Source organism: Globicephala melas, chromosome 8 (assembly GCF_963455315.2).
Source record: "Globicephala melas chromosome 8, mGloMel1.2, whole genome shotgun sequence".
NCBI lineage: Eukaryota > Metazoa > Chordata > Mammalia > Artiodactyla > Delphinidae > Globicephala > Globicephala melas.
The window spans coordinates 78,712,924-78,738,049 of record NC_083321.1 but is presented as its reverse complement, the minus strand read 5'-3'; the positions used below and the strand labels follow the sequence as shown (position 1 = coordinate 78,738,049).

The window sequence follows — 25,126 nt, the reverse complement described above, 5'->3', positions numbered from 1 at the left end:
CTCCTAATAAGAGTCCAAATGACCAACATCTGTATTTATTTAGCCTTGGGCAACTTGGATCAGAGAAACCAGGAGGGCCTACCAGACTTCTGACCTATAGAACTATGAGATAATAAATGGGTATTGTTCTAAGCTGCTAATTTGCGGCAATTTGTTACAGCAGCAATAGAAAATGAATACACATTTCCTTATGTCCTTCCTTTTCTCTTAGACACAGATGTCACAGGACAGATTGAGCTATGGAAGCAAAGATCATGGGATGGGATGTTAGCATGGATAAGAGAAGTAGAGGAATGTAAAACGAGGAAAGGCTCAAAAAGACTTTTTGATGAAGAACCTTTGAGAAGTTACTGGTTCTTGCAGCTATTGCACCATCTTCTGTGAACATGAGTACCTCAATACACACAGCATAATATTGTGCTCAGAATAATTATTAAATCAGAATTACAGAAGTCAGAATATCTGCATCTGGTAACTGCTATTTTGAAAAAGTAATGCAGTAGACTGTGTTAGTACACAAGGCTTGGTTTGTAGGATTATATTAAAGCAGCATGCCTGAAAGTTTTGAGGCATGTTCTGCTAACTTAAATCTTCAAACCAAAACTACTTTCATAAATGCATCTTTGTAAGTTACTATTTTAAAGTTTATAGATTATAAAAAGGATTGCTAAAACTTAATAAAAGTCTTTCCATATGAATAATGTTTGAGAAATTACATTTGAAATCAAATCTCTAAAATTTGATTAAAAAGATAAGTGCTTGTCATTTTCCAGCAATATGAACTTTTAAAACTTATTCATATAGTAAAACCTCCAATTTTATATAAAAACTGTATTAATAAACCACTTGACCAAATACAAAGTCATCAGGCCATATACCAGTATATATGGCTTTTGCTTAGAAATAGGTAGAGTATAATTTTAGAAGTATATCAAACTTTCAAAGCATTTGAATATGTGCATATCATGAGGTTTTCACTTATGCCATTAAACCTTAAATGTCATTTAACCTAGAGATGAAATAATACAATACAGAAGTATTTCAGAGAGTAGGCAGAGGGTCAAACTACAAATTCAATAAGAAAGGTCATGTGCAATGTGGCACAAAGAGCATATTTTTAAAGACTACATGGGTGAGAAAAGAATAGCCTCCTAAGAACTTCTCTGAAATTGCCTCATTTTATTTAAACTTGCATTAGAGTTATAGGAACAGACAAAAAATATATATAAATGAGCAAGAAATATATCAGTTAGTGTTAAGAAATGGGTAAAGAATTAAAGCAGGTAGATGTGTTGGTACTGATTAAATGGCCCGGAAAGGCCTTTCTGAAAATGCAACGTTAACATCTGAATGATACAGAGGAGCCAACAATTAATAAAAAAGAAAAAAACAAACAAAAACAGAGAACAAACAGTGCAAAAGCCCTAAGGTTGTTTTCCCCACGAAGGCACAGTGGCAGGCAAGAAGGAAGCAAGATGAGGTTAGAGAAGAAGGTTGGGGCCAGACTGTGTGGGGCTTTGTAAGCTTATACAGTTGACCCGTAGATAATGCAGGGGGGTTATGGACACTGACCGTCCACAGGCAAAAATCTGAACATAGCTTAGAGTTGACCTTCTGTATCCGTAGTTCCTCTGTATCCACAGTTCCTCCATACCCGGAGTCCCACATATTCAGATTCAACCACCTGTGGATCATGTAGTACTGTAGTATTTACTATTAGAAAAAAATCTGCATAAAAGTGGACCTGCACAGTTCAAAACCATGCTGTTCAAGCATCAATCATATATAAATCTGGAATTCATTCTAAGTGTTTTTTGAAAAGATTTTGGAAATGTTAAGCAAAAAAGAGAGATGATTTGGTTTAAGTTTTTAAAAGCTCACACAGCCTTCTGGAGAGAATGGACTGAAGAGGAAGCGCAAACTGAGGCAGGGAGACCGATGAGGAAAGCGGTCTCTGATTTAACACACACTTACAGTGCCCATGCGCCAGAAGCTGTTTAAGGCACTGGGGCACAACCATGAACAAAACAAAGCTTGTGCCCTCATGTGGCTAATATTCTAGTTGGGGAAAAGGAAATTAATAAACAGGTAAATAACAATATGTCAGATGGTGATAATAGTTAAAATAAACAAGGCAAAGGAGGATATGGAGAGCTGAGGAAAGAGTACATTATTATATAGACAGTGCTCAGAGAAAGTATTAACTTAAAAGATGACAATTGAGAAGAGAAGCAAGGGTGATAACTGGGGGTGGAAATCTGCTGGAAGAAGGAACAGCAAGTGCAAAGGCCTTGAGACTGCAGAAACAAACTTGCAGCACTAGAAAAACAGGAAAAAGGCTACTGTGGTTGTTAAAGATTGAGCAAGGGTGACAGTGGTAGGAGATGAGATCTGAGGGGAAGAAGAGGACCAGAAGAGGTAAGACCCTGTAAGACAATGGAGGGACTCTGAGAAAGATGAGGTGCCATCAGAGAGTTAGAACGGAGAAGTGATATGATCTAACTTACATTTCAAGAGACGCTCTAGCTGCTATGCTGAGAATAAACTGGAAGTGGGAAAGAAAGAAAGCCTGATATAATGGTGGCTTGAAAAAAGTGGTAGATGGTAGTGGAAGTATGAGAAGTAATTAGATTCTCCACATTATGAAGATAGAGCCAAAGCTATGGCAGTAAATGAGGTGAGAGATGATGGTGGTTTGCATTAGGTTGGTAATAATGACACCAAGTAAATGAATTCAGAGTAAGTTTTAGAGTTGGAGCCAAAAGGACTAGCTGGTAGATTGGGTATATGAAGTAACGAAAAGAGAGAAAGGATCACTTCTGGGTTTTTTGTTTTGAGCAACTGAGTGGATCCTAATACAGACAAATCAAAAGTTCTGTATTGGTCATCTGACATTCATAAGAAAACATCAAATGAGCATCTGTATATATGATCCTAGAATTCCACAGCGAGGTTGGGGTTAGAAATAAGAGATATAAAAGTCAGTAATTTACAAATGATATTTAAAGTCAGGAACTGAATGAGGTCATGAAAGAATGTATAATAATGAAAGAAGGGAACCCAGGGCAAGACTGCAGTGGAAGGAAGAATATTCCAACATTTAGAAGGAAGAAAGAATACTCCAACATACAGAGAAGCAACCAATAAAGGAAAGAGAAAAGGAAAATCCTAAAAGGATTGAGAAATGAAAGAGGAAACATAATAATCAAGAGAAGAAAGTGGAAAGTGTTTAAAGAAGGAACAAATGGACAACTTTGTTGAGAGATCAAGTAAGATAAAAGCACAGAAGTCACTACTGGAAATAGATATATGGAAGAAGACCTCATTAACCTTAACAAGAGCAATCTTGTGGAACTTTAGGGAGGAAGTACAAATAGAATGAGTTGAAGGTAGAATAAGAGTTGAGGAAATGGATTACTGTGGTCTTTGACTATGGACACACTTTCAGGATGTTTTGTTGTAGAAGAAAATAAAGAAATGGGATGAAAGAAAGGGGATAGAGGGTCATGGGCAGCATTTTTAAGACAGGTGATACTAAAATATGTTTGTATACTAACAGAAAGGATCCAGTAAAGAAGGTGAAATTGATGATTCAGGAAAAAGGGATAATGGCAGGAATGAAAAAGGAAAGAGCAAATGGCTGGCCTTTAATTGGAGCAAGGACATTCATTCAGAGTAACAGAAGGGAAAGCAGAATGAGTATGAGTACCATTGTAGGTAGCTGGTAGAACTGTTAGTGGGAAATAAATATTTTCTGTCTTATTGCTTCTATTTTCTCAAAAAATGGTAGTAAAAGGTTACTTCAAGGGACTTCCCTGGCGGTCCAGTGGTTAAGACTCCGTGCTTCCAGTGCAGGGGGTGCGGGTTTGATCCCTGGTAGGGGAACTAAGATCCCACATGCCCCGCGGAGTGGCCAAAATAAAAACAAAAAACCAAAAAAAACAGGTAGAGATTGTAAGATAAGTACGATAAAGGGGAAAAAATGTATAATCTTTCTAAACTAAGGTCAGCATAGAATAAAATGTAAATTAAAAACACATACTTCAGGTCACTGGTCTAGTTCTAGAAAAGAAGTGTACTTACCCAGAGTTTTACATGCAAATAGAGTCATGGCACTTTGCAATCTGTCTGGTCTGAGAGCCTGTACCACAAGAACCTTAAAATAAAGTACAGAGTATTTTTAAATAATAAAGTTCCTATAACAGCTGTAACTAAACAATAGTTAATGTTAAATCAAACAAATGTTTACCACAATATTTACTATGCCTAAAACTGTCACAATAGGTATATAAAAAGACACGTCTTTAATAGCCAAAATATTACTAAAATTCATCAGATCTACCATCAAAAGTAAACATCAGCATGTAAGGGTCATAGCGTTAGCTATGTCTTCAGGAACTAATAAAGGGCCCAATGGCCGGTGAAAATAAGGGTATGTAGGTAAAGCATTCTTGGTGACAGCAGTGCAGAAGCATAAAACTCTTAACCAAAATTTTCAAACTACCAATTTTATGCTGAATCATATCTATCTGTTCCTAGATGTTTAAGTTTTCAAATGAAGTTTTTCTCAGTTTTTTTTTTTTTTTCATTGTTTTTAAACACACTTGGTGAAACAGAATTCAACAAGGGGCAGAAGCACAGCCAGCAGCCTAGTTAAGAAATATAAATGGAAGGGTCATTTCCTGGAGTGTCAACTCCTGTGTCCTCTCCAACCTAAGACTTTGGTCTAGCCAAAAGACTGAGTGGAACCCACCAGTAGGTTTCATCATTATATTTCAAAACAAAATGGAAAAAAAAAGTTCCCTGTTCCTCACCATAGGGTCTTTTCCTTAGAGAGAACCCTGGGAAAAGAGTGAAGAACCTGTACAATCTATACTTAAACTTATTTCGGTAAGACGTGTTCTCTATTGAGAAATCCCCCTTGGGTCAGAGGCAGAGGAAGTAAGAAAAGCTACAGTGGGAGACACTCTACCCAGAAACGTTGCCAATGATTTCACTGTCTGGACAAGGTGGCAAAAGCAGAAAGCCTTTTCCCACATATGCCCATTAAGGTTATGTGACACCCTAAAGGCAAAGCTTTTATTTAAATGGCTTCTGAGTGACAACAGAAACATTAAATACATTTACGCGTTTAGACAATTTACCTGCTGAAATAAGGAAACTTTCTTTGCAAGAATAGATGGAAACTCTTGCTCACACATTGAATTATGATAATAAGTATGCCACAAAGCTACATCTTCAAAACAGAGGGTCTGATAAAGACTGGGGAGAACAATCTAAAAAATAAAAATAAACATATATACTGAGCTACAAGCAAATATAAATACACATACATACATCCATACTAAATACACACACACACTAAAAAAAGTAAGTGGAAACCAATTATTGATATTTACCATTTGTTTTCTAATTCGTGTTGGCTTATTTAATCACTTCTAGATCAGAAACAGTATGGCAGACTTATCTAATCCAGAATTAAATAAAAGCAAATATTTCCAAAGTAGTACTAAATCAATACTGCAAATTAACAAATCTTTTCTCTATGTAAAAACATTTGTACCTATATCCACCTTGTGGAGAAAAGAATACTTTCATTAAAACCACGTGCAAATTTTAACCATTGCCAGAACGGAGTTCCATGTTAGAGTGCAAAAATATGCCCAGTTTCAAATCTTGACTCTATACTTTCTCAGTGACCATAAGTAAGTGACTATATCACTCTGGGCCTTAGTTTTTTTATCTGTTAAATGAGGACAATAACAGTAGCTCCCTCACAATGTTGAAAATATCTAATGAGATGATCCACTTTCAAATTCTGCATACCTTGAACATAGTAAGTCATCAATAACTGCTGGCTACTCCTACCGTTTTAACCATGTGCTACTGTACCATTAGAATAGTTGTGAAGAAAAGCAGGGAAAGGAAAGGAAGAATGGAAACATATGTTACAGATTTTGAGAGAAGTATATTTGTCTTTCATTCCCCACAAAAACAACACTTTAGCCTGAGTAAAGAACACAGACAGAACTGTTGGGAGTTAGGCTTTTTCTTCCCCATGCCCCCATCCTCACTGCCCAAGTCATACCAGGGGAAGAAACTGTGGGGAGGGGAAAGAAGGAAGGAGAGAAAGAGAGGAAAAAGACACTATATTTGGAAAACCTACATATCAAAGGCATGTAGGAATGTGGTGTCAGAATGCCTTAATTAAAATCATAGTTCCAAAACTTCCCAGCTATTTGATATTGGATAAATTATTTAACCTGTCTACACCTCAGTTTGCTCTTCTCAAAAACAGGCATAATTATGACTTCTTCAATAGGTCATTGTGATAATAAAATAAGTAATGCATCTGAAGTATTTAACATGATGCTTGGCACATAACAGTTCCTCAAAAATATGTATGAAATTGAAAAGAAAATAGGTTCATGCATTTTGCAACTCGCTGCACTGATTCTTATTTCTCATCTGTAAAAAGAAAGTTAATAATACCTCCCTCTTAAGGTTTGTGTGATAATTGAATAAGATAATTCATTTGAAAATGTTTTATAAACTAAAATGATAATAAAACACTAATGTATATTATAAACTTTCTCTGAATAGGAAAGCCCCCCTTTCCTAAATGTTTTGCATTTCTTTACTTAACAAGAAATTAGTATGTGAAAAAAAGCATCATTATAATTTTTTTTTTTTTTTTTTCCGGTATGTGGGCCTCTCACTGTTGTGGCCTCTCCTGTTGCGGAGCACAGGCTCCAGACACACAGGCTCAGCGGCCATGGCTCATGGACCCAGCCGCTTCACGGCATGTGGGATCTTCCCGGACCGGGGCACGAACCCGTGTCCCCTGCATCGGCAGGCAGACTCTCAACCACTGCGCCACCAGGGAAGCCCCATCATTATAATTTTTAGGTTAACACAGTTAAGATTCTTTTCCAAGTGTAACCTCTCAGTAGATCAATTGTTCAAACAATTTTAACTGTATCATGTTGATTATTATTAAGTTTGCCATTAGGAGTTCATGAAATAGTTCAGAGGTCCTGCCCAATAATCCAGAAATCTCTTCAAATTCTCACTATTTTTCATAATTATTGATTTTTTGCATTCTATTAAAATTGTTTAAAGGACTAATCAGAATAATTCTTGGATATTCTTTTACCCAGGGATTTTACATCATTTTCACAAAAATATCAACACTGAGTATGAATAAGTAGCACATAAAAATATAAACAGAAATAACTCAAATACTAAAAAAAAATAAATCTCTCATAGTAGAAGAGGAATACCTTTAATGTTGCCACTGCCCAGCTTCTTTCCTGATCAATCCAAGACGGAAGTTGATCACGTATTCTTTGTTGAGAGTCCTTTTTAATAAGAGCAATTATTTTCTTTAGTATATCTGGTAAAACTCAGACTTCAAAAAAATTAAAAATTGACCAGCTAATTTTATGAACACTATTTTGAAAAAAACTCATTCTATGTATTCTTTAATTTTTATCTATTTTACAAGTCAATATGGTAAAATTCTACATAACGTCAGGTACTGGTAAACATTTAGACAAATGTTGCATTCATTTTCATAGGGCTTAATCTTTTGTAAAACTTCAGAAAAACTCAAATGTAATAAGAAACTTCCATAGAATTATATTATTTTTAATTATATTTTGCATGTCAGATATAATCTAGGTTTCGCATTACAGTTTGGATAGGTTGCTTTGAAGAATAATATTATCCATTACATGTTTAAATAGAAAATTACTAGAGAAAAAGCTAAATTTGAATAAAGTTGTCAAAAGTTAAATGAAGTAATTTTTAACTTTACTTATATAAGAAAATTTTCCTAGTTATGTTACGAGGTTTGATCTTCTTCAAATTACAAAAGTGTTCTTGGAACCAAATATATATACACTGAAAAAAAGAAACCATATTAATTTCTTATATTTAATTAATATTCTCAGAATAATACATGTCCTCAAGGACAAAAAAACACATATAGGTCCATTTTCTATTAGGGCAATAGAGGCAAAGATATAGTCCTCTAATTAAAATATAATTTCAACAGTAATTTAAAACTTCTCTCAAGCAAATTATATTTCATGAAATCAAAGCCAGAGTTATTTTCACTAAGAGTGAAATAATAATTTTGTTATTCTAACTTACAGCTTTCCGCAACATGTCTCCAACAACCACACCTGTAAATGTATCCCATTCCTATTAAATAAAAATATGAGAAACACAAAAAATATTCTAACCATTTAACAAATCTTTTTAAATTTCCCCATAAGACAGCTTACAATTTAGCTTTCTAAAAACATGGAAAAAAATAAAACTCCTTTCATACCTTCCCACTCTACGACATTAACATAAGAATGAGTTCATGTACCATACCAACATAAAACATTAAAACAAAATCTACTAGAATAATTTTAAGACAAAAATAGAACTACAGGGCTTCCCTGGTGGTGCAGTGGTTGAGAGTCCGCCTGCTGATGCAGGGGACACGGGTTCATTCCCCAGTCCAGGAAGATCCCACATGCCGTGAAGCGGCTGGGCCCGTGAGCCGTGGCCACTGAGCCTGCGCGTCCGGAGCCTGTGCTCCGCAATGTGAGAGGCCACAACAGTGAGAGGCCCGCGTACCGCAAAAAAAAAAAAAAAAAAAAAATAGAACTACATTATACATGTGAGTCTCAACATCTAAAAATTTAAATGTCTTATTCAATTAGCATTTGTCACTACCTTTTATTTTTCCTATTATATACTACTCCTCACTAATAGATAAGCAGTAAGGTGCATACAAAGTTTAAAAATTGTGTATATTAGGAAAAATAGGGAAAAAAAAATAGAACTACATTATACATGTGAGTCTCAACATCTAAAAATTTAAATGTCTTATTCAATTAGCATTTGTCACTACCTTTAATTTTTCCTATCATATACTACTCCTCACTAATAGATAAGCAGTAAGATGCATACAAAGTTTAAAAATTGTGTATATTGGGAAAAATAGAGAAAAGTACTACCATTAACTTATCTTTTCCAACATATTGGGAGAAGACTGCCATTACTCCTTTTTTTTAAAAAAACCCATGGAATCAAAATTGATCAAGTGTTACAGAATCTAGAGCTCTTAGAAAATCTATGTCTTCACTCTGGGTTACCCATTCAGATAATTATGGGCACTACCATATTATTTGTTACACATTGGCCAGCAAATAAAGCCAGGACATATTAAAATTTGAGAGCCATATGGAAAAATTACCAAAGCAACATACTTCCTGCCTCCACCCACTCTGACCACTCATTCTTCCTACTGAAGTTATACAGTCACAAATAAATAAAATACAAATTATCAGTACTACTTTATGCAAGTCAAATAAAACTGTTCTCCTTCCCAATGATAATTTATTTATACTCCAGGAGGGAAAACTAGGGAAAATTAAGTCTTATACAGCAGAACATACTGAGCATGGTGAAAAACATACAGGAGGAGGGAAAGGCATCAAAGTAAATAGTGTAAATAAAAAGAGTCAAGTTAAATTTGGAAGAAACTATACAAGTCAGCCAGAGCATGTGGAGTTAGAGAAAAAGAGAAAACAGTCACATGGAATGGTATGCCTTCTTTTAACTATTCAAATGAGGGGAACCCAGAGCATAGTTACAATCTGACCATAGAGAGTTAAAGGTTACTAGGTCAAGGTGCACTGTCCACATATACTATTTGCTGCCACCCTGGCTACTGAATGCTCACTTTAATGATAATGGCATAATAATGAGAAAAATCACTTACAAATAATTTTTTTAATATTAGAAGCAGGTCAGAGATGGATTACTTAGTTCTATCTTGAAGGAAATTCTTTTCAAGTTTGAGAGGGGGTTATATGGTAGACCAGAAATGAAGTCACAGACAAAAAAAGATAAATTATACATTAAAATATTAACATAAACCTACAGGCTCAAAGAAGGCTTCTGAGAACTGCCCACCCTCTTGCTTCACCTGCTGACTCTGAGCAAGTCAGTGGAGGTAATAAATAATGTAGTGGCATACCCATATTGTTTAACTTTTTTATATTCATCAGTTCCACTGCTTAGACGAGGGAAATAAGAAGGCTGACTCTTCTGGTGCCCTGGAAAAGTGGACTTGTGTTCAGAAAAATCTAGGTAGCATGGTAAGTTAGAGTTCTTTCCCTGCCTTACCATTGCTTCAGAATACTGGGCTCACCCAAACGAGAGTAGAACTGTAAATCAGCATCTTACACTAAACTTCTAACTAAGTAAAAAATAGATTGACATGTAATTTCTAGCCTTAAGTAACTTCTAATCTAACCATAAGTCCGCCCATTACCAGATTTCTATGCAACTTTTTAAATAATTTTCTCCTTTCCTTCCACTTACATTTTCTTGAAAAAGTTCAGGATGCATGCCTCGAACGAAATGCAAAGCGAACATCAACTGATCAGCCTGAAAAGAATAACAGATGTTATCTTGCTTTTTCTAAATTTGTGTTTTTGGAAAAGCATAGTCCTTAAATTTTGGTTCACAAAATCTGTATTCTGTCATCTAATAATCTACTTTTATCATCTACATATGACAACTCTTCTAAGCTGGGGATGAGAGTACAGAGAGAGTGCTAACACTTTTAGAGATAGTGCTAAGGATTAATCAGTATGTACATCTCATTAAAAAAAAAACAGATTTAACTAGCTGAAATATGATTGTGAGGTTTAGATTAGTCATTACTAACCAGATCAACCTTTTGGATTAGTAATCTTCGATTTGTCAGTATGTTATATTCTCCTGAATACTCTGTATGCCCCTAAATCAAGAAACTTCACTTCTAGAAATTTATGCAGGGGATCAAAAATGTACTCCTAGAGAAGAAATAAGCATATTCATTGCAAGGTTTTTAAAATGTTTATTTATTTATTTGGCTGTGCCAGGTCTTAGTCACAGCACATGGGATCTTCACTGTGGCACGTGGGATCTTCAGCATAGCATGCGAGATCTTCGTTGCATCATGCGGGGTCTTTGGTTGTGGCATGAGGACTCTTAGTTGCGGCATGTGAACTCTTAGTTGCGGCATGCATGTAGGATCTAGTTCCCTGCCCAGGGATCAAACCCAGGCCCCCTACATTGGGAGCATGGAGCCTTAACCACTGGACCAGCAGGGAAGTCCCACAAGGCTTTTTATAATGGAGGGAAAACTGAAATAAATGTTCAAAAGTCTATCATGAATAACAGTCAAATCAAAGTGTATAGCATAGCTCATATTGTTTATTTAAACAAATATGTTTATATAAACAGATATGGATATATATCTGCAAAAGAAATTAGAAATAGATATCAAAATTTTTATCAGTGATTTATTTTTGAGATTACAGGTTATTTTTATTTCATTATTTTTTCTTAGGTGTATTTTGCAAACTTTCTAAAATAAGCTTATATCATTTCCGTAAAAAAAAAAAAAACAGCAACCAGTTTACTAACAAAACCATCTGCTCAAGCACCATCTTTCCTACCAAGTTCTAATTCAAACTTTATTTAGCTTTTCCCATATTGTAAATAATACTTTATTCGTATAATATTATATCTGTGCATGCTTATAAACCTACAGATAAATATAAGGATATTACAATACAATACATGCAAAAGATATGCTCAACAAAAAAAGATCCTCCTGTAAATACTACCAGCAAGTGATCTCTTTGCCTGCAAGAAAACCACCCCTCTGTTGGAAAAATCCAGTGTCTTGAATAATACAATACAAAATAATAATTTATTTTATAAAAGTATATATTGGGGGCTTCCCTGGTGGCGCAGTAGTTGAGAGTCCGCCTGCCGATGCAGGGGACACGGCTTCGTGCCCCCGTCCGGGAAGATCCCACATGCCGTGGAGCGGCTGGGCCTGTGAGCCATGGCCGCTGAGCCTGCGCGAACAGAGCGTGTGCTCCGCAACGGGAGAGGCCACAACAGTGAGAGGGGCCCACGTACCACAAAAAAAAAAAAAAAAAAAAAGTATATATTGGGTATGTTTGTGTGTGTATATATACATATAAATATATATATATATATAGCAAGTACTCAATAAATATGTATTAAGTGAATAACTAAAAAACAAACATATGTTCACAACTACAACATAGTCAATGACTGAAAATAAAGCATAAAAACTGGCAGCAGATGGCCATCACTCAGGTATGAGAAAAACAGTTACAACCAACTACAGTGTATATAAAATAGCTACCATGTGGCTTAAAATATATAAAAAGCAAGGCATATCATTGGGAGAGATGTGTAATATTCTTTGGAATTAGAAGGTTAGAATTCAGGTTTGGCTGGAGACTTTGTTGGTGGTCCAATGGTTAAGAATCTGTCTTGCAATGCACTGGACACCGGTTCAGTCCCTGGTCGGGGAACTAAGATCCCACATGCCGCGAGGCAACTAAGCCCGCGTGCCACAACTACTGAGCCCACATACTCTGGAGCCCGTGCATCACAACTAGAGAGAAGCCTGTGCACTGCACTGAAGAGCCTACTCTCCACAATGAAAGATCCTGCATGCCACAATTAAGACCCAACGCATCCAAAAAATAAATAAGTAAATATAAAAAAAGAGAATATTAAAAAAAGGAATTCAGGTTTGGGATTGAACAGTAGCTAGCTGTATAAGGCAGTAAGTTGCTTATTTTACACACTAACAAATATTGTAAATGATTATAATAGCATCCCTCAGCTAAGGTAAAGAAATAATGATTAAGATAAACAAGACAATAAATGTATTACTTTGAAGGCTTTATCACTTAATAATACAGTTAATTCTTTTTTACACACATATAATGCACACTTTTAATACATTTTATACATTTATTTAGCCATTTCTTTCTTTGCACTAAGGAAGAGTAATGTAGTCTCTAGTGTTAGTGGAGAGAAGAGAAGGCTCTACAACTCTCTGAGCCCCAGATTATCCACTGGAGTCAATGAACTATTTTATTGATTATTACTGAGCCAAGCTCTAAAATGTTGGCAAAAAATAGGCACATATTATGTAGTCAATAAATGGGTAATGGTGGTCATCCTTTTCTTTGTTTTCTAGTCACAGAAGACATCCTGACCTTAGGGATAAGCCTATAATCAAGTTGGCCCAATCTCAATATATCGTGCCACAGATAATGGTACAAGGGATGCCATATGACCTAAGCCAGGCAAACCAGGATCATCTTCTATGATTTTCCAACTGGGAGATGGCAGAAGAAAGCTGTTTATGGTAGCTGTCTGGTTGCCTAGCTGTACCAATGAATTCCTTTAGCCATAAGAATTTAACAATGATTTTATAATGAGGAACAATGATAATTCAAGAATAAACATAAAATTATAGTTTACTGAGAGACAGAGGACACATTCCCAATTACCCTGAGGTAAAATCAAGAATGAACTAATTAAGCTTAAGGATTATCTGAATATTTGTTTCAAAAAAAACCTGTCAATAACCAGAGTTTAGAAAACATTTTGGACCTATAATATCCTTGATCTTCCGAGCTTATGAGTTGGAAAATTTGGGTGTTTTAAGTTCAATTTATTTCAGCATGCTTGGGTTCTGTTACAAAATAATTTAATATCAAGAGAACATAATAAACAAAATTTCAGCTGATTATCTACATAATTAACTAGCTGAATGAAGAAAAACAGTAAGAGACAGTAGACCACTGGATGGTATATGTCAGCCACATATTCCATACCATGCCATCACACACACATCATACTCTAGTAAAAATTCAAAAAGAGTGAGACTATTAGAGAAGGATTAATACAATATGAGAGAATCTTAAAGTCAACTTTATACCTGATAAGAAGTTCACATTTCCAAACGTAATGGTTTGTTTTAACCACATTCTATTACCAAGACGTATTTGGCATCATGCAAAATGGGTTTGAATTCTAGCTCCAACACCCACTACATCTGAGTAACCTAGAGAAAGGTTAAAGCTCTAAATCTCGGCTTCTTCCTTTATATAATAGAATTGTTGTGGGAATTAATTAACAATGTGTTAAAGCACTTAGTGCCTAGAACACTGTAAGTCTTAAAAGGCGACAGATAGTAACTATCTGCTTTACAGTAAAAAGATATAGTACGTAATATTGGAAAGGAAATTTATTTCAAAAATATTCCATAAATCCCACAAATCTCAGAGACTAAGAAGCAGTAGAAACTATAATTCATTCATTTTTTCTACCCTATAATATTCATTGCTTTCAAATATGTTTAATGAAAAGTCTAAGTAGATGTTACCATATGAAGAAAAATCTTGTTTTAATCTCAAAGAAGTTGATATAGGATAGAACTTAGGCACTCACACTTGTGCTTGAAGCTAAATCATACATTTTAAAAAAGAATTCCATGCACATTTACCTATACTTCCAGAAACTCTAAAGGGTTAGATACAATAGTAAAAGTTTCACAGTTATCAAAGCAGAAGAAAATTATCTAAATTACCAAGATTCATTTTAATAACCACAGTTTATAAAATTTCTAAACACCCAACCAGAGAACTTCCATGTTTTTATTATAAGAAAACACATTTTGATAGGAAAAATACCATAATTCAAATTAAATGAGATGTAAGATAAATACAATCATGAGATGCTATAATTATTTTATTTGTAAAACATAATATTCATCTGAATTTTAATCAATCAACTAGCAAATTCATTTGAAGAAAGAGGCAAGGTGAGCTGCATAGGCATAAAGCTTAGAAGGACTTTGCATGAAAAACTTCTGTTTATACATAACCAGACATTCTTCCTATACCATTTCAAATCTTTTAGACAATACTTCCATAAGGGGAAACAATAAGAATCATATGGTCTCACAACATTTTCTTTAACTCGTTTCTGTACTCGTCCAATATAGTTGGAAATTATTTAATACGCTAACAAATTCCATTATTTTGTATCTATTTGAAACAATAAACTGTGATGAAGAAATGATATGTAAAGGTACTAACTTGTACATAGGTTTACTATAATCATCATAAGTTTGGGGAAACCAAATGTGCTACTTATCCTATCATTGTCTAAGGTACTTACGTTACTGAAATAAACACTTTTGAACTCATGAATAAAAAGAATGATATAGCTAATAATCTAAACTGAAAGTACTAGACAATTTTCCCCATTTGGTTTAGTTCATTAAAAGTCTAAATTTTCTGATATAAAACAAGTCAATCATTTTTCTGTTCCAGGTCAAGATGCTTTCAGTTCAATGTGATGTGAATACTAATAATTCTCTCTCTATTTCAAGAGTCTATTGTTGTCATACTGCTCTCACTAACACAACAGCAAAACCAGCATTAGAGAAGCTCTGGCAGTCAGTTTAACGTAACGCTGACTGCTAAAAACCGAAAACCTTTCACTAAAATATAAAATTGGTTCCATCCTAAGTAAGGTTAGAGTGCTAAATCTTGAGAAATGCACCTCAGTTTTACAATTAATGTGCTTTCTGAATTTTTATTCACCACTGAAACTCTATGGAATGCTGAATTCAAGATGAATAGGTTTAATATCACTCCTATAGAAATACAAATTTTACAAAACAGATATTCCATTATCAATTAAAAACATGTCTTAAGAGACCTTCAAGATGGCAGAGGAGTAAGATGTGGAAATCACCTTCCTCCACACAAATACATCAGAAATAAAACTATATGTGGAACAACTCCTACAGAACACCTACTGAATGCTGGCAGAAGACCTCAGACTTCCCAAAAGTCAAAAAACTCCCCATGTACCTGCGTAAGGCAAAAGAAAAAAAAAAAAACAGAGACAAAAACAATAGGGACAGGACCTGCACCTCTGGGAAGGAGCTGTGAAGGAGGAAAAGTTTCCACACACTACAAAGCCCCTTCACTGGCAGAGACAGGGGGGGTGCTGGTGGGGAAGCTTTGGAGCCATGCAGCAATAAGGGTGCAGAGGGCAAAGCGGAAAGATTCCCGCACAGGGGATCGGTGCCGACCAGAACTCACCAGGCTGAGAGGTTTGTCTGCTCACCCGCTGGGACGGGTCGGGGCTGGGAGCTGAGGCTCGGGCTTCGGAGGTCAGATCCCAGGGAGAGGACTGGGGTTGGCTGCGTGAACACAGCCTGAATGGGGCTAGTGCACCACAGCTAGCCAGGAGGGTGTCCAAGAAAAAGTATGGACCTGCCTAAGAGGCAAGAGACCATTGTTTCAGGGTGCGTGAAGAGAAGGGATTCAGAGCACCGCCTAAACAAGCTCCAGAGATGTGCAAAAGCCACGGCTATCAGCGTGGACACCACAGAGAGGCATGAAATGCAAACGCTGCTGCTGCACCCACCAAGAAACCTGTGTGCAAGCACAGGTCACTATCCACACCTCCCCTCTCCAGAGCCTGTGCAGCCCACCACTGCCAGGGTCACGTGATGCAGGGACAACATCCCCAGGAGAACAAACGGCGGGCCTCAGGCTGTTGCAACGTCATGCTTTATATTTGTTTAGTATTTAGAGTTTATTATCATTGGTAGATTTGTTTATTGATTTGGTTGCTCTCTTCCTTTTTATATATATATATATTTTTTTTTTTCCTTTTCCTCTTTTTGTGAGTGTATATGTACATGCTTCTTTGTGTGACTTTTGCCTGTATAGCTTTGCTTTTACCATTTGTCCTAGGGTTCTGTCTGTCCATTTATTTTTTTATTTTTTTATTTTTTAGCATAGCTTTTAGCACTTGTTCTGATTGGTAGAATTGTTTTTGGTTTGGTTGCTCTTTTCTTTCTTTCTTTCTTTTTTTCCTTTTTTCTCTCTCTTTTTTTTTTTTTACAACTTTTTAACTTTTTTAATAATTATATTTTATTCTAATAACTTTATGCTATTTTATTATTTTATATTTTCTTTCTTTCTTTCTTTTTTTCTCCCTTTTCTTCTGAGCCATGTGACTGACAGGGTATTGGTGCTCCAGCCGGGTGTCAGGCCTGTGCCTCTGAGGTGGGAGAGCCGAGTTCAAGACACTGGTCTACCAGAGACCTCCTGGCTCCATGTAATATCAAACGGCAGAAGCTCTCCCAGAGATCACCATCTCAACAACCAGCAACCTACAGTGCTTGACACCTACACCAAACAACTAGCAAGACAGGGATACAACCCCACCCATTAGCAGAAAGCTGCCTAAAATCATAAAAAGGTCACAGACATGCCAAAACACACCACCAGATGCGGTTTTGCCCAGCAGAAAGACAAGATCCAGTCTCATCCACCGAACACAGGCACTAGTCTCCTCCACCAGGAAGCCTACACAACCCACTGAACCAACCTTAGCCACTGGAGGAAGACACCAAAAACAACAGGAACTACGAACCTGCAGCCTGCGAAAAGGAGACCCCAAACACAGTAAGTTAAGCAAAATGCGAAGACAGAGAAACACATAGCAGGTGAAAGAGCAAGGTAAAATCCCACTAGACCAAACAGATGAAGAAGAAATAGGCCTGAAAAAGAATTCAGAGTAATGATAGTAAAGATGATCCAGAATCTTGGAAATAGAATGAAGAAAATACAAGAAACATTTAACAAGGACCTAGAAGAACTAAAGAACAACAAACAATGATGAACAACACAATAAATGAAATTAAAAATTCTCTAGAATAGATCAATAGCAGAATTACTGAGGCAGAAGAACGGATAAGTGACCTGGAAGATAAAATAGTGGAAATAACTACCATAGAGCAGAATAAAGAATAAAGAAAAAAGAATGAAAAGAATTGAGGACAGTCTTAGAGACCTACAGGACAATATTAATTGCACCCGCATTTGAATTACTGGGGTCGCAAAGAAGAAAAAGAGAAAAAGAAAGGGACTGAGAAAATATTTGAAGTGATTATAGTTGAAAATTTCCCTAATATGGGATAGGAAAAGGTCAAGTTCAGGAAGCACAGAGAGTCCCATACAGGAAAAATACAAGGAGAAATACACCAAGACACATATTAATCAAACTATCAAAAATTAAACACAAAGAAAAAATATTAAAAGCAGCAAGGGAAAAACAAGAAATAACATACAAGGGAATCTCCATAAGTTTAACAGCTGATCCTTCAGCAAAAACTCTGCAAGTCAGAAGGGAGTAGCAAGACATTTTTAAAGCAATGAAAGGGAAGAACTTACAAACGAGACTACTCTACACAGCAAGGATCTCATTCAGATTCGATGGAGAAATTAAAACCTCTACAGACAAGCAAAAGCTAAGAGAACACAGCATCACCAAAACAGCTTTAAAACAAATGCTAAAGGAAATTCTCTAGGCAGGGAACACAAGAGAAGAAAAAGAACTACAATGGCACACCCAAAACAATTAAGAAAATGGTAACAGGAACATACATATCAATAATTACCTTAAATGTAAAAGGATTAAATGCTCCAACCAAAAGACACAGACTGGCTGAATGGAAACAAAAACAAGACCCGCATATGTGCTGTCTACAAGAGACCCACTTCAGACCTACGGACACAAACATACTGAAAGTGACGGGATGAAAAAAGATATTCCATGCAAATGCAAATCAAAAGAAAGCTGGAGTAGCAATTCTCATATCAGATAAAATAGACTTTAAAATAATGACTATTACAAGAGACAAAGAAGGACACTACATAATTATCAAGGGATCAATCTAAGAAAAAGATATAACAACTGTAAATATTTATGCATCCAACATAGGAGCACCTCAATACATGAGGCAAATGGTAACAGCTATAAAAGGGAAAATCCCCAGAGGAGGGGACTTTAACACACTGCTATCGCCAATGGACAGATCATCCAAAATGAAATTAAATAAGGAAACAAAAGCTTTAAATGATACACTAAACAAGATGGACTTAATTGGTATTTATAGGACATTCCATCTAAAACAACAGAATACACTTTCTTCTCAAGTGCTCATGGAACATTCTCCAAGATAGATGATATCTTGGGTCACAAATCAAGCCTTGATAAATTTAAGAAAATTGAAATAGTATCAAGTATCTTTTCTGACCACAATGCTATGAGACTAGATATCAATTACAGAAAAAATCTGTAAAAAATACAAACACATGGAGGCTAAACAATACACTACTTAATAACCAAGAGATCACTAAAGAAATCAAAGAGGAAATTTAAAAAATACCTAGAAACAAATGACAATGAAAGCACAACCACCCAAAACCTGTGGGATGAAGCAAAAGCAGTTCTAAGAGGGAAGATTATAGCAATACAATCCTACCTCAAGAAACAAGAAACATCTCAAATAAACAACATAACCTTACATCTAAAGCAATTAGAGAAAGAAGAAAAAAAAACTCCACAGAAGTAAAGAAATCATAAAGATCAGATCAGAAATAATAATAAACAGAAACAAAGGAAACAATAGCAAAGATCAATAACACTAAAAGCTTGCTCTTTGAGAAGATAAACAAAATTGATAAACCATTAGACAGACTCATCAAGAAAAAAGGGGGTAGACTCAAATCAACAGAATTAGACATGAAAAAGGAGAAGTAACAACTGACACGGCAGAAACACAGAGGATCATGACAGATTACTACAAGCAACTATATGCCAATATAATGGAAAACCTGGAAGAAATGGACAAATTCTTAGAAAAGCACAACCTTCCAAGACTGAACCAGGAAGAAACAGAAAATATAAACAGACCATTCACAAGCACTGAAATTGAGACTGTGAAAAAGAATCTTCCAGCAAACAAAAGCCCAGGACCAGATAGCTTCACAGGCGAATTCTATCAAACATTTAGAGAAGAGCTAAAACCTATCCTTCTCAAACTCCTCCAAAATATAGCAGATGGAGGAACACTCCCAAACTCATTCTACAAGGCCACCATCACCCTGACACCAAAACTAGACGAAGATGTCACAAAGAAAGAAAACTACAGGCCAATATCACTGATGAACACAGATGCAAAAATCCTCAACAAAATATTAGCAAACAGAATCCAACAGCACATTAAATGGATCATACACCATGATCAAGTGGGGTTTATCCCAGAAATGAAAGGAGTCTTCAATATACACAAATCAATGTGATAAACCATACTAACAAACTGAAGGAGAAAAAACGATATGATCATCTCAATAGATGCAGAGTAAGCTTTCAACAAAAGTCAACAGCCATTTACGATAAAAACTCTCTAGAAAGTAGGCAGAGTGGGAACTTACCTCAACATAATAAAGGCCATATATGACAAACCCACAGCCAACATCATTCTCAATGGTGAAAAACTGAAACCATTACCACTAAGATCAGGAACAAGACAAGGTTGTCGACTCTCAGCACTATTATTCAACACAGTTTTGGAAGTTTTAGCCACAGCGATCAGAGAAGAAAAAGAAATAAAATGAATCCAATTTGGAAAAAAGAAGAAGTAAAACTGTCACTGTTTGCAGATGACATGATACTATATAGAGAATTCTACAGATGCTACGAGAAAACTACTAGAGCTAATCAACAAATTTAGCAAAGTAGCAGGATACAAAGTTAATGCACAGATATCTCTTGTATTCCTATACACTAATGATGAAAAATCTGAAACTGAAATCAAGAAAACACTCCCATTTGCCACTGCAACAGAAAAAATAAAATACCTAGGAATAAACCTACCTAAGGAGACAAAAGACCTGTATGCAGAAAACTATAAGACACTGATGAAAGAAATTAAAGATGATACAAACAGATGGAGAGATATAACATGTTCTTGGATTGGAAGAATCAATATTGTGAAAATGACTCTACTACCCAAAGCAATCTATAGATTCAATGCAATCCCTATCAAACTACCAATGGCATTATTCACAGAACTAGAACAAAAGGTTTCACAATTTGTATGGAAACACGAAAGACCCCGAATAGCCGAAGCAATCTTGAGAAAGAAAAACCAAGCTGGAGGAATCAGGCTCCCTGTCTTTAGACTATACTACAAAGCTACAGCAATCAAGACAGTATGGTACTGGCACAAAAACAGAAATATAGATCAATGGAACAGGATAGAAAGCCCAGAGATAAACCCACGCACATATAGTCACCGTATCTTTGATAAAGGAGGTAAGAATATACAATGGAGAAAAGACAGCCTCTTCAATACATGGTGCTGGGAAAACTGGACAGCTACATGTAAAAGAATGAAACTAGAACACTCCCTAACACCATACACAAAAATAAACTCAAAATGGATTAGAGATCTAAATATAAGGCCAGACACTATAAAACTCTTAGAGGAAACCTTAGGCAGAACACTGTATGAAATAAATCACAGCAAGATCCTTTATGACCCACCTCCTAGAGAAATGGAAATAAAAACAAAAATAAACAAATCGGACCTAATGAACCTGAAAAGCTTTTGTAACAGCAAAGGAAACCATAAACAAGATGAAAAGACAACCCTCAGAATGGGAGAAAATATTTGCAAATGAAGCAACTGACAAAGGATTAACCTCCAAAATTTACAAGCAGCTCATGCAGCTTAATATAAAAACAAACAAAAAAAAAATCCAAAAATGGTCAGAAGACCTAAATAGACATTTCTCCAAAGAAGATATACAGACTGCCAACAAACACATGAAAGAATGCTCAACATCATTAATCATTAGAGAAATGCAAATCAAAACTACAATGAGATATTATCTCACACCAGTCAGAATGGCCATCATCAAAAAATCTAGAAGCAATAAATGCTGGAGAGGGTGTGGAGAAAAGGAACACTCTTGCACTGCTGGTGGGAATATGAACTGGTACAGGCACTATGGAGAACAGTATGGAGGTTCCTTAAAAAACTACAAATAGAACTACCATATGACCCAGCAATCCTACTACTGGGCATATACCCTGAGAAAACCATAATTCAATAAGAGTCATGTACCAAAATGTTCATTGCAGCTCTATTTACAATAGCCTGGAGATGGAAACAACCTAAGCGTCCATCATCGGATGAATGGATAAAGAAGATGTGGCACGTATATACAATGGACTATTACTCAGCCATAAAAAGAAACGAAATTGAGCTATTTGTAATGAGGTGGATGGACCTAGAGTCTGTCATACAGAGTGAAGTAAGTCAGAAAGAGAAAGAGAAATACCGTATGCTAACACATATATATGGAATTTAAGAAAAAAAAAATGTCATGAAGAACCTAGGGGTAAGACAGGAATAAAGACACAGACCTACTAGAGAATGGACTTGAGGAAATGGGAAGGGGGAAAGGTAAGCTGTGACAAAGCGAGAGAGTGGCATGGACATATATACGCTATCAAACGTAAAATAGACAGCTAGTGGGAAGCAGCCGCATAGCACAGGGAGATCAGCTCGGTGCTTTGTGACCACCTAGAGGGGTGGGATAGGGAGAGTGAGAGGGAGGGAGACGCAAGAGGGAGGAGATATGGGAACACATGTATAACTGATTCACTTTGTTATAAAGCAGAAACTAACACACCATTCTAAAGCAATTATACTCCAATAAAGATGTAAAAAAAAAAAAAAACACACATTATCTCTGTTAGTTAAGGCAAGTAGTGTTAGCCGCTGTAACAAATCCTAAATCTTAGTGGCTTTAGACAATAAAACTTTCTCTCTCCCTCACAAAAAAAAAAAAAAAAAAAAGAGTCATGTACCACAATGTTCATTGCAGCTCTATTTACAATAGCCAGGAGATGGAAGCAGCCTATGTGTCCATAGACAGATGCATGGATAATGAAGATGTGGCCATATAGACAATGGAATATTACTTAGCCATAAAAAGAAACGAAATTGAGTTACTTGTAGTGAGATGGATGGACCTATAATCTGTCATATAGAGTGAAGTAAGTCAGAGAAAAACAAATACCATATGCTAACACATATATATGGAATCTAAAAAAAAAAAAATGTTTCTGAAGAGCCTAGGGGCAGGACAGAAATAAAGATGCAGGCATAGAGAATGGACTTAAGGACACGGGCAAGGGGAAGCGTAAGCTGGGATGAAGTGAGAGAGTGGCATGGACTCATATACTACGAGATGTGAAACAGATACGTAGTGGGAAGCAGCCACATAGCACAGGGAGATCAGCTCGGTGCTTTGTGACCACCTGGGGTGGGGGATAGGGAGGGTGAGAGGGAGATGCAAGAGGAGGAGATATGGGGATATATGTATATGTATAGCTGATTCATTTTGTTATAAAACAGAAACTAACACACCATTGTAAAACAATTCTACTCCAATAAAGATGTTAAAAGAAAACAAAAAGTCTTAAGAATTATAAACTATAGCATTTTTTAAAAATAATTTCAACTTTTCACAATAGAAAAGTATTACTCAAGATAGGCAATGAAAAATTCCAGTTGGGTACTAAAATGTTGGGATGGTAAGCCTACAACCCCTCTCCTAGTGCAGGAAAGTGCTGGCTTTAGCCTACCTTAAATATACTTTTAAAAGGTAAAGTGACATAAAAGAAGTAACCCTCTGGGATTATCAGTCATTTTAAACATTTACTTTATTATATTTTCAAACTTTTCTGCGAAAAAGAAGTAATGCTCACTAAACTTCACTGATACTGTACATTAAATCATCTTGGTACTGAAATGCTTACCATATCCTTCTCTAATTACATTATTAAAATATGACAAAAGGAATTAAATCTCATCAGTAAGTATAATGTATCACTGAAAATAAAATAAGAACATATAATTTATTCACTAGAAAATAAAAAAGATTAAAGCTACATTCAGACTTGCTAAGTCTGGTGGCAGGGTGGTACAGGTGCTGCCGCTCTCTACCTCCTCAACTGCCCTTTTATTGTTTCAAACTCCCTCCTAGGGATAGATAGTAAAGCATGAACTGCAGTCAGAAGCAGCTGTACCAGGAGCCCCCTTACTCCCTTGGTAACAGCAGCAGCAGCAATCAAGTAATAAAAATGCAATTCCATGTTTAAACTGTACCCCCTTGCTGTCACCACTCCAACCACCACACAGGCACAGAACATCCTGGGGCCGTCCCTCAGGCTTGGGCCCCTTGGTCCACTGAAGCAATGCTTCTGGCATAGGTGGGAGAAACAGAGTGGGCAGAGCACAAAAATTCAAAGTATACAGATTACTGTAAAGCAAGTTTATGAGCACAGACTTTAGGACCAGCCTTGCTGGGAATGAAATTCCATTTCATTTGTCTCTGGCTCTGAGATGAATCACTAAACGAATGAGGATGGCAGAGTCTCTAGGAAAAGCCCTTCTCCACAGGAATGAAGATAGAAGAGAGACACAAGGGCCAACTCCTAAGAGAGCACTGTGGATTCCTGAACTTGGCGGGGCGGGAGGGGGGCAAAGAGTTTCAGGGAGGAAGGGGGACAGAATGGGCACTTTAAATCACACATTGACAACATGCATGAACTTTGAAAACATTATGCTAAGTGAATAAGCAGAGGACAAACACTTATATGACTCCACTTATATGAGGTACCAAGAGTAGTCAGATTCATAGAGACAGAAATCAGAATGGTGGTTCCCAGGGGATGGGGGGGATGAGGGATGGGCAATTATTTATTGGGTAGGGAGTTCCAGTTTAAGATAAAAAATGAACAATGCAAATTAAGTAATATAGAGATCAAAAAATAAATCAATGATTAAAAAAGAAAATATTAAAACATTAATTAACATAGACTTATTCTAAAAGCAAAACTTATTCTTTAAAGTGCAAAGAAAATAGACAAATATGACAAATAGACAAATATGGCAAGTAAGGGGGAAGGTAAAAATAAAAAACCTTAATAAAAGTAAGTAGAAAAAAGAAAAATAAGATATTTATAAACTACAAAATTAAAAACAGTGATAAAATCCAGAGTTGACAAGGATGCAAAGAAGATACCTTAATTACTCTGTGTGTAGGAATAATAACTGGTAATAAAAACCTTTTAGAAGGCAATTTGATAATGCCAAAAAAAATTTCATAAGTTTATATCCTTGGATCAGCCATTATACTTCCATTAAGAAATATAGAGTTCTGGTTCAAGACAATGACACAGGAAGATCCCAAACTCACTTCCTCCTATAGACACACCAAGTCTACAGCTAAAGAAGGAACAATTTCCTCTGAGAAATACCTACAGGCTGGCTGAACAA

General features: G+C 36.0%; 1 protein-coding gene across 1 annotated transcript in view; it reads right to left on the bottom strand.

Moving 5' to 3' along the window:
• Positions 1-25,126, bottom strand: part of DYNC2H1 (dynein cytoplasmic 2 heavy chain 1) — a 370,694-nt gene that overhangs the window by 159,662 nt on the left and 185,906 nt on the right. The window contains exons 71-75 of the mRNA XM_030835708.2: positions 10,390-10,455; positions 8,158-8,208; positions 7,284-7,361; positions 5,145-5,276; positions 4,084-4,156 (exon numbers count right to left, since the gene is read on the bottom strand). Coding sequence (XP_030691568.2) covers positions 4,084-4,156; positions 5,145-5,276; positions 7,284-7,361; positions 8,158-8,208; positions 10,390-10,455 — 400 coding nt within the window. The remainder of the gene's footprint in view (positions 1-4,083; positions 4,157-5,144; positions 5,277-7,283; positions 7,362-8,157; positions 8,209-10,389; positions 10,456-25,126) is intronic.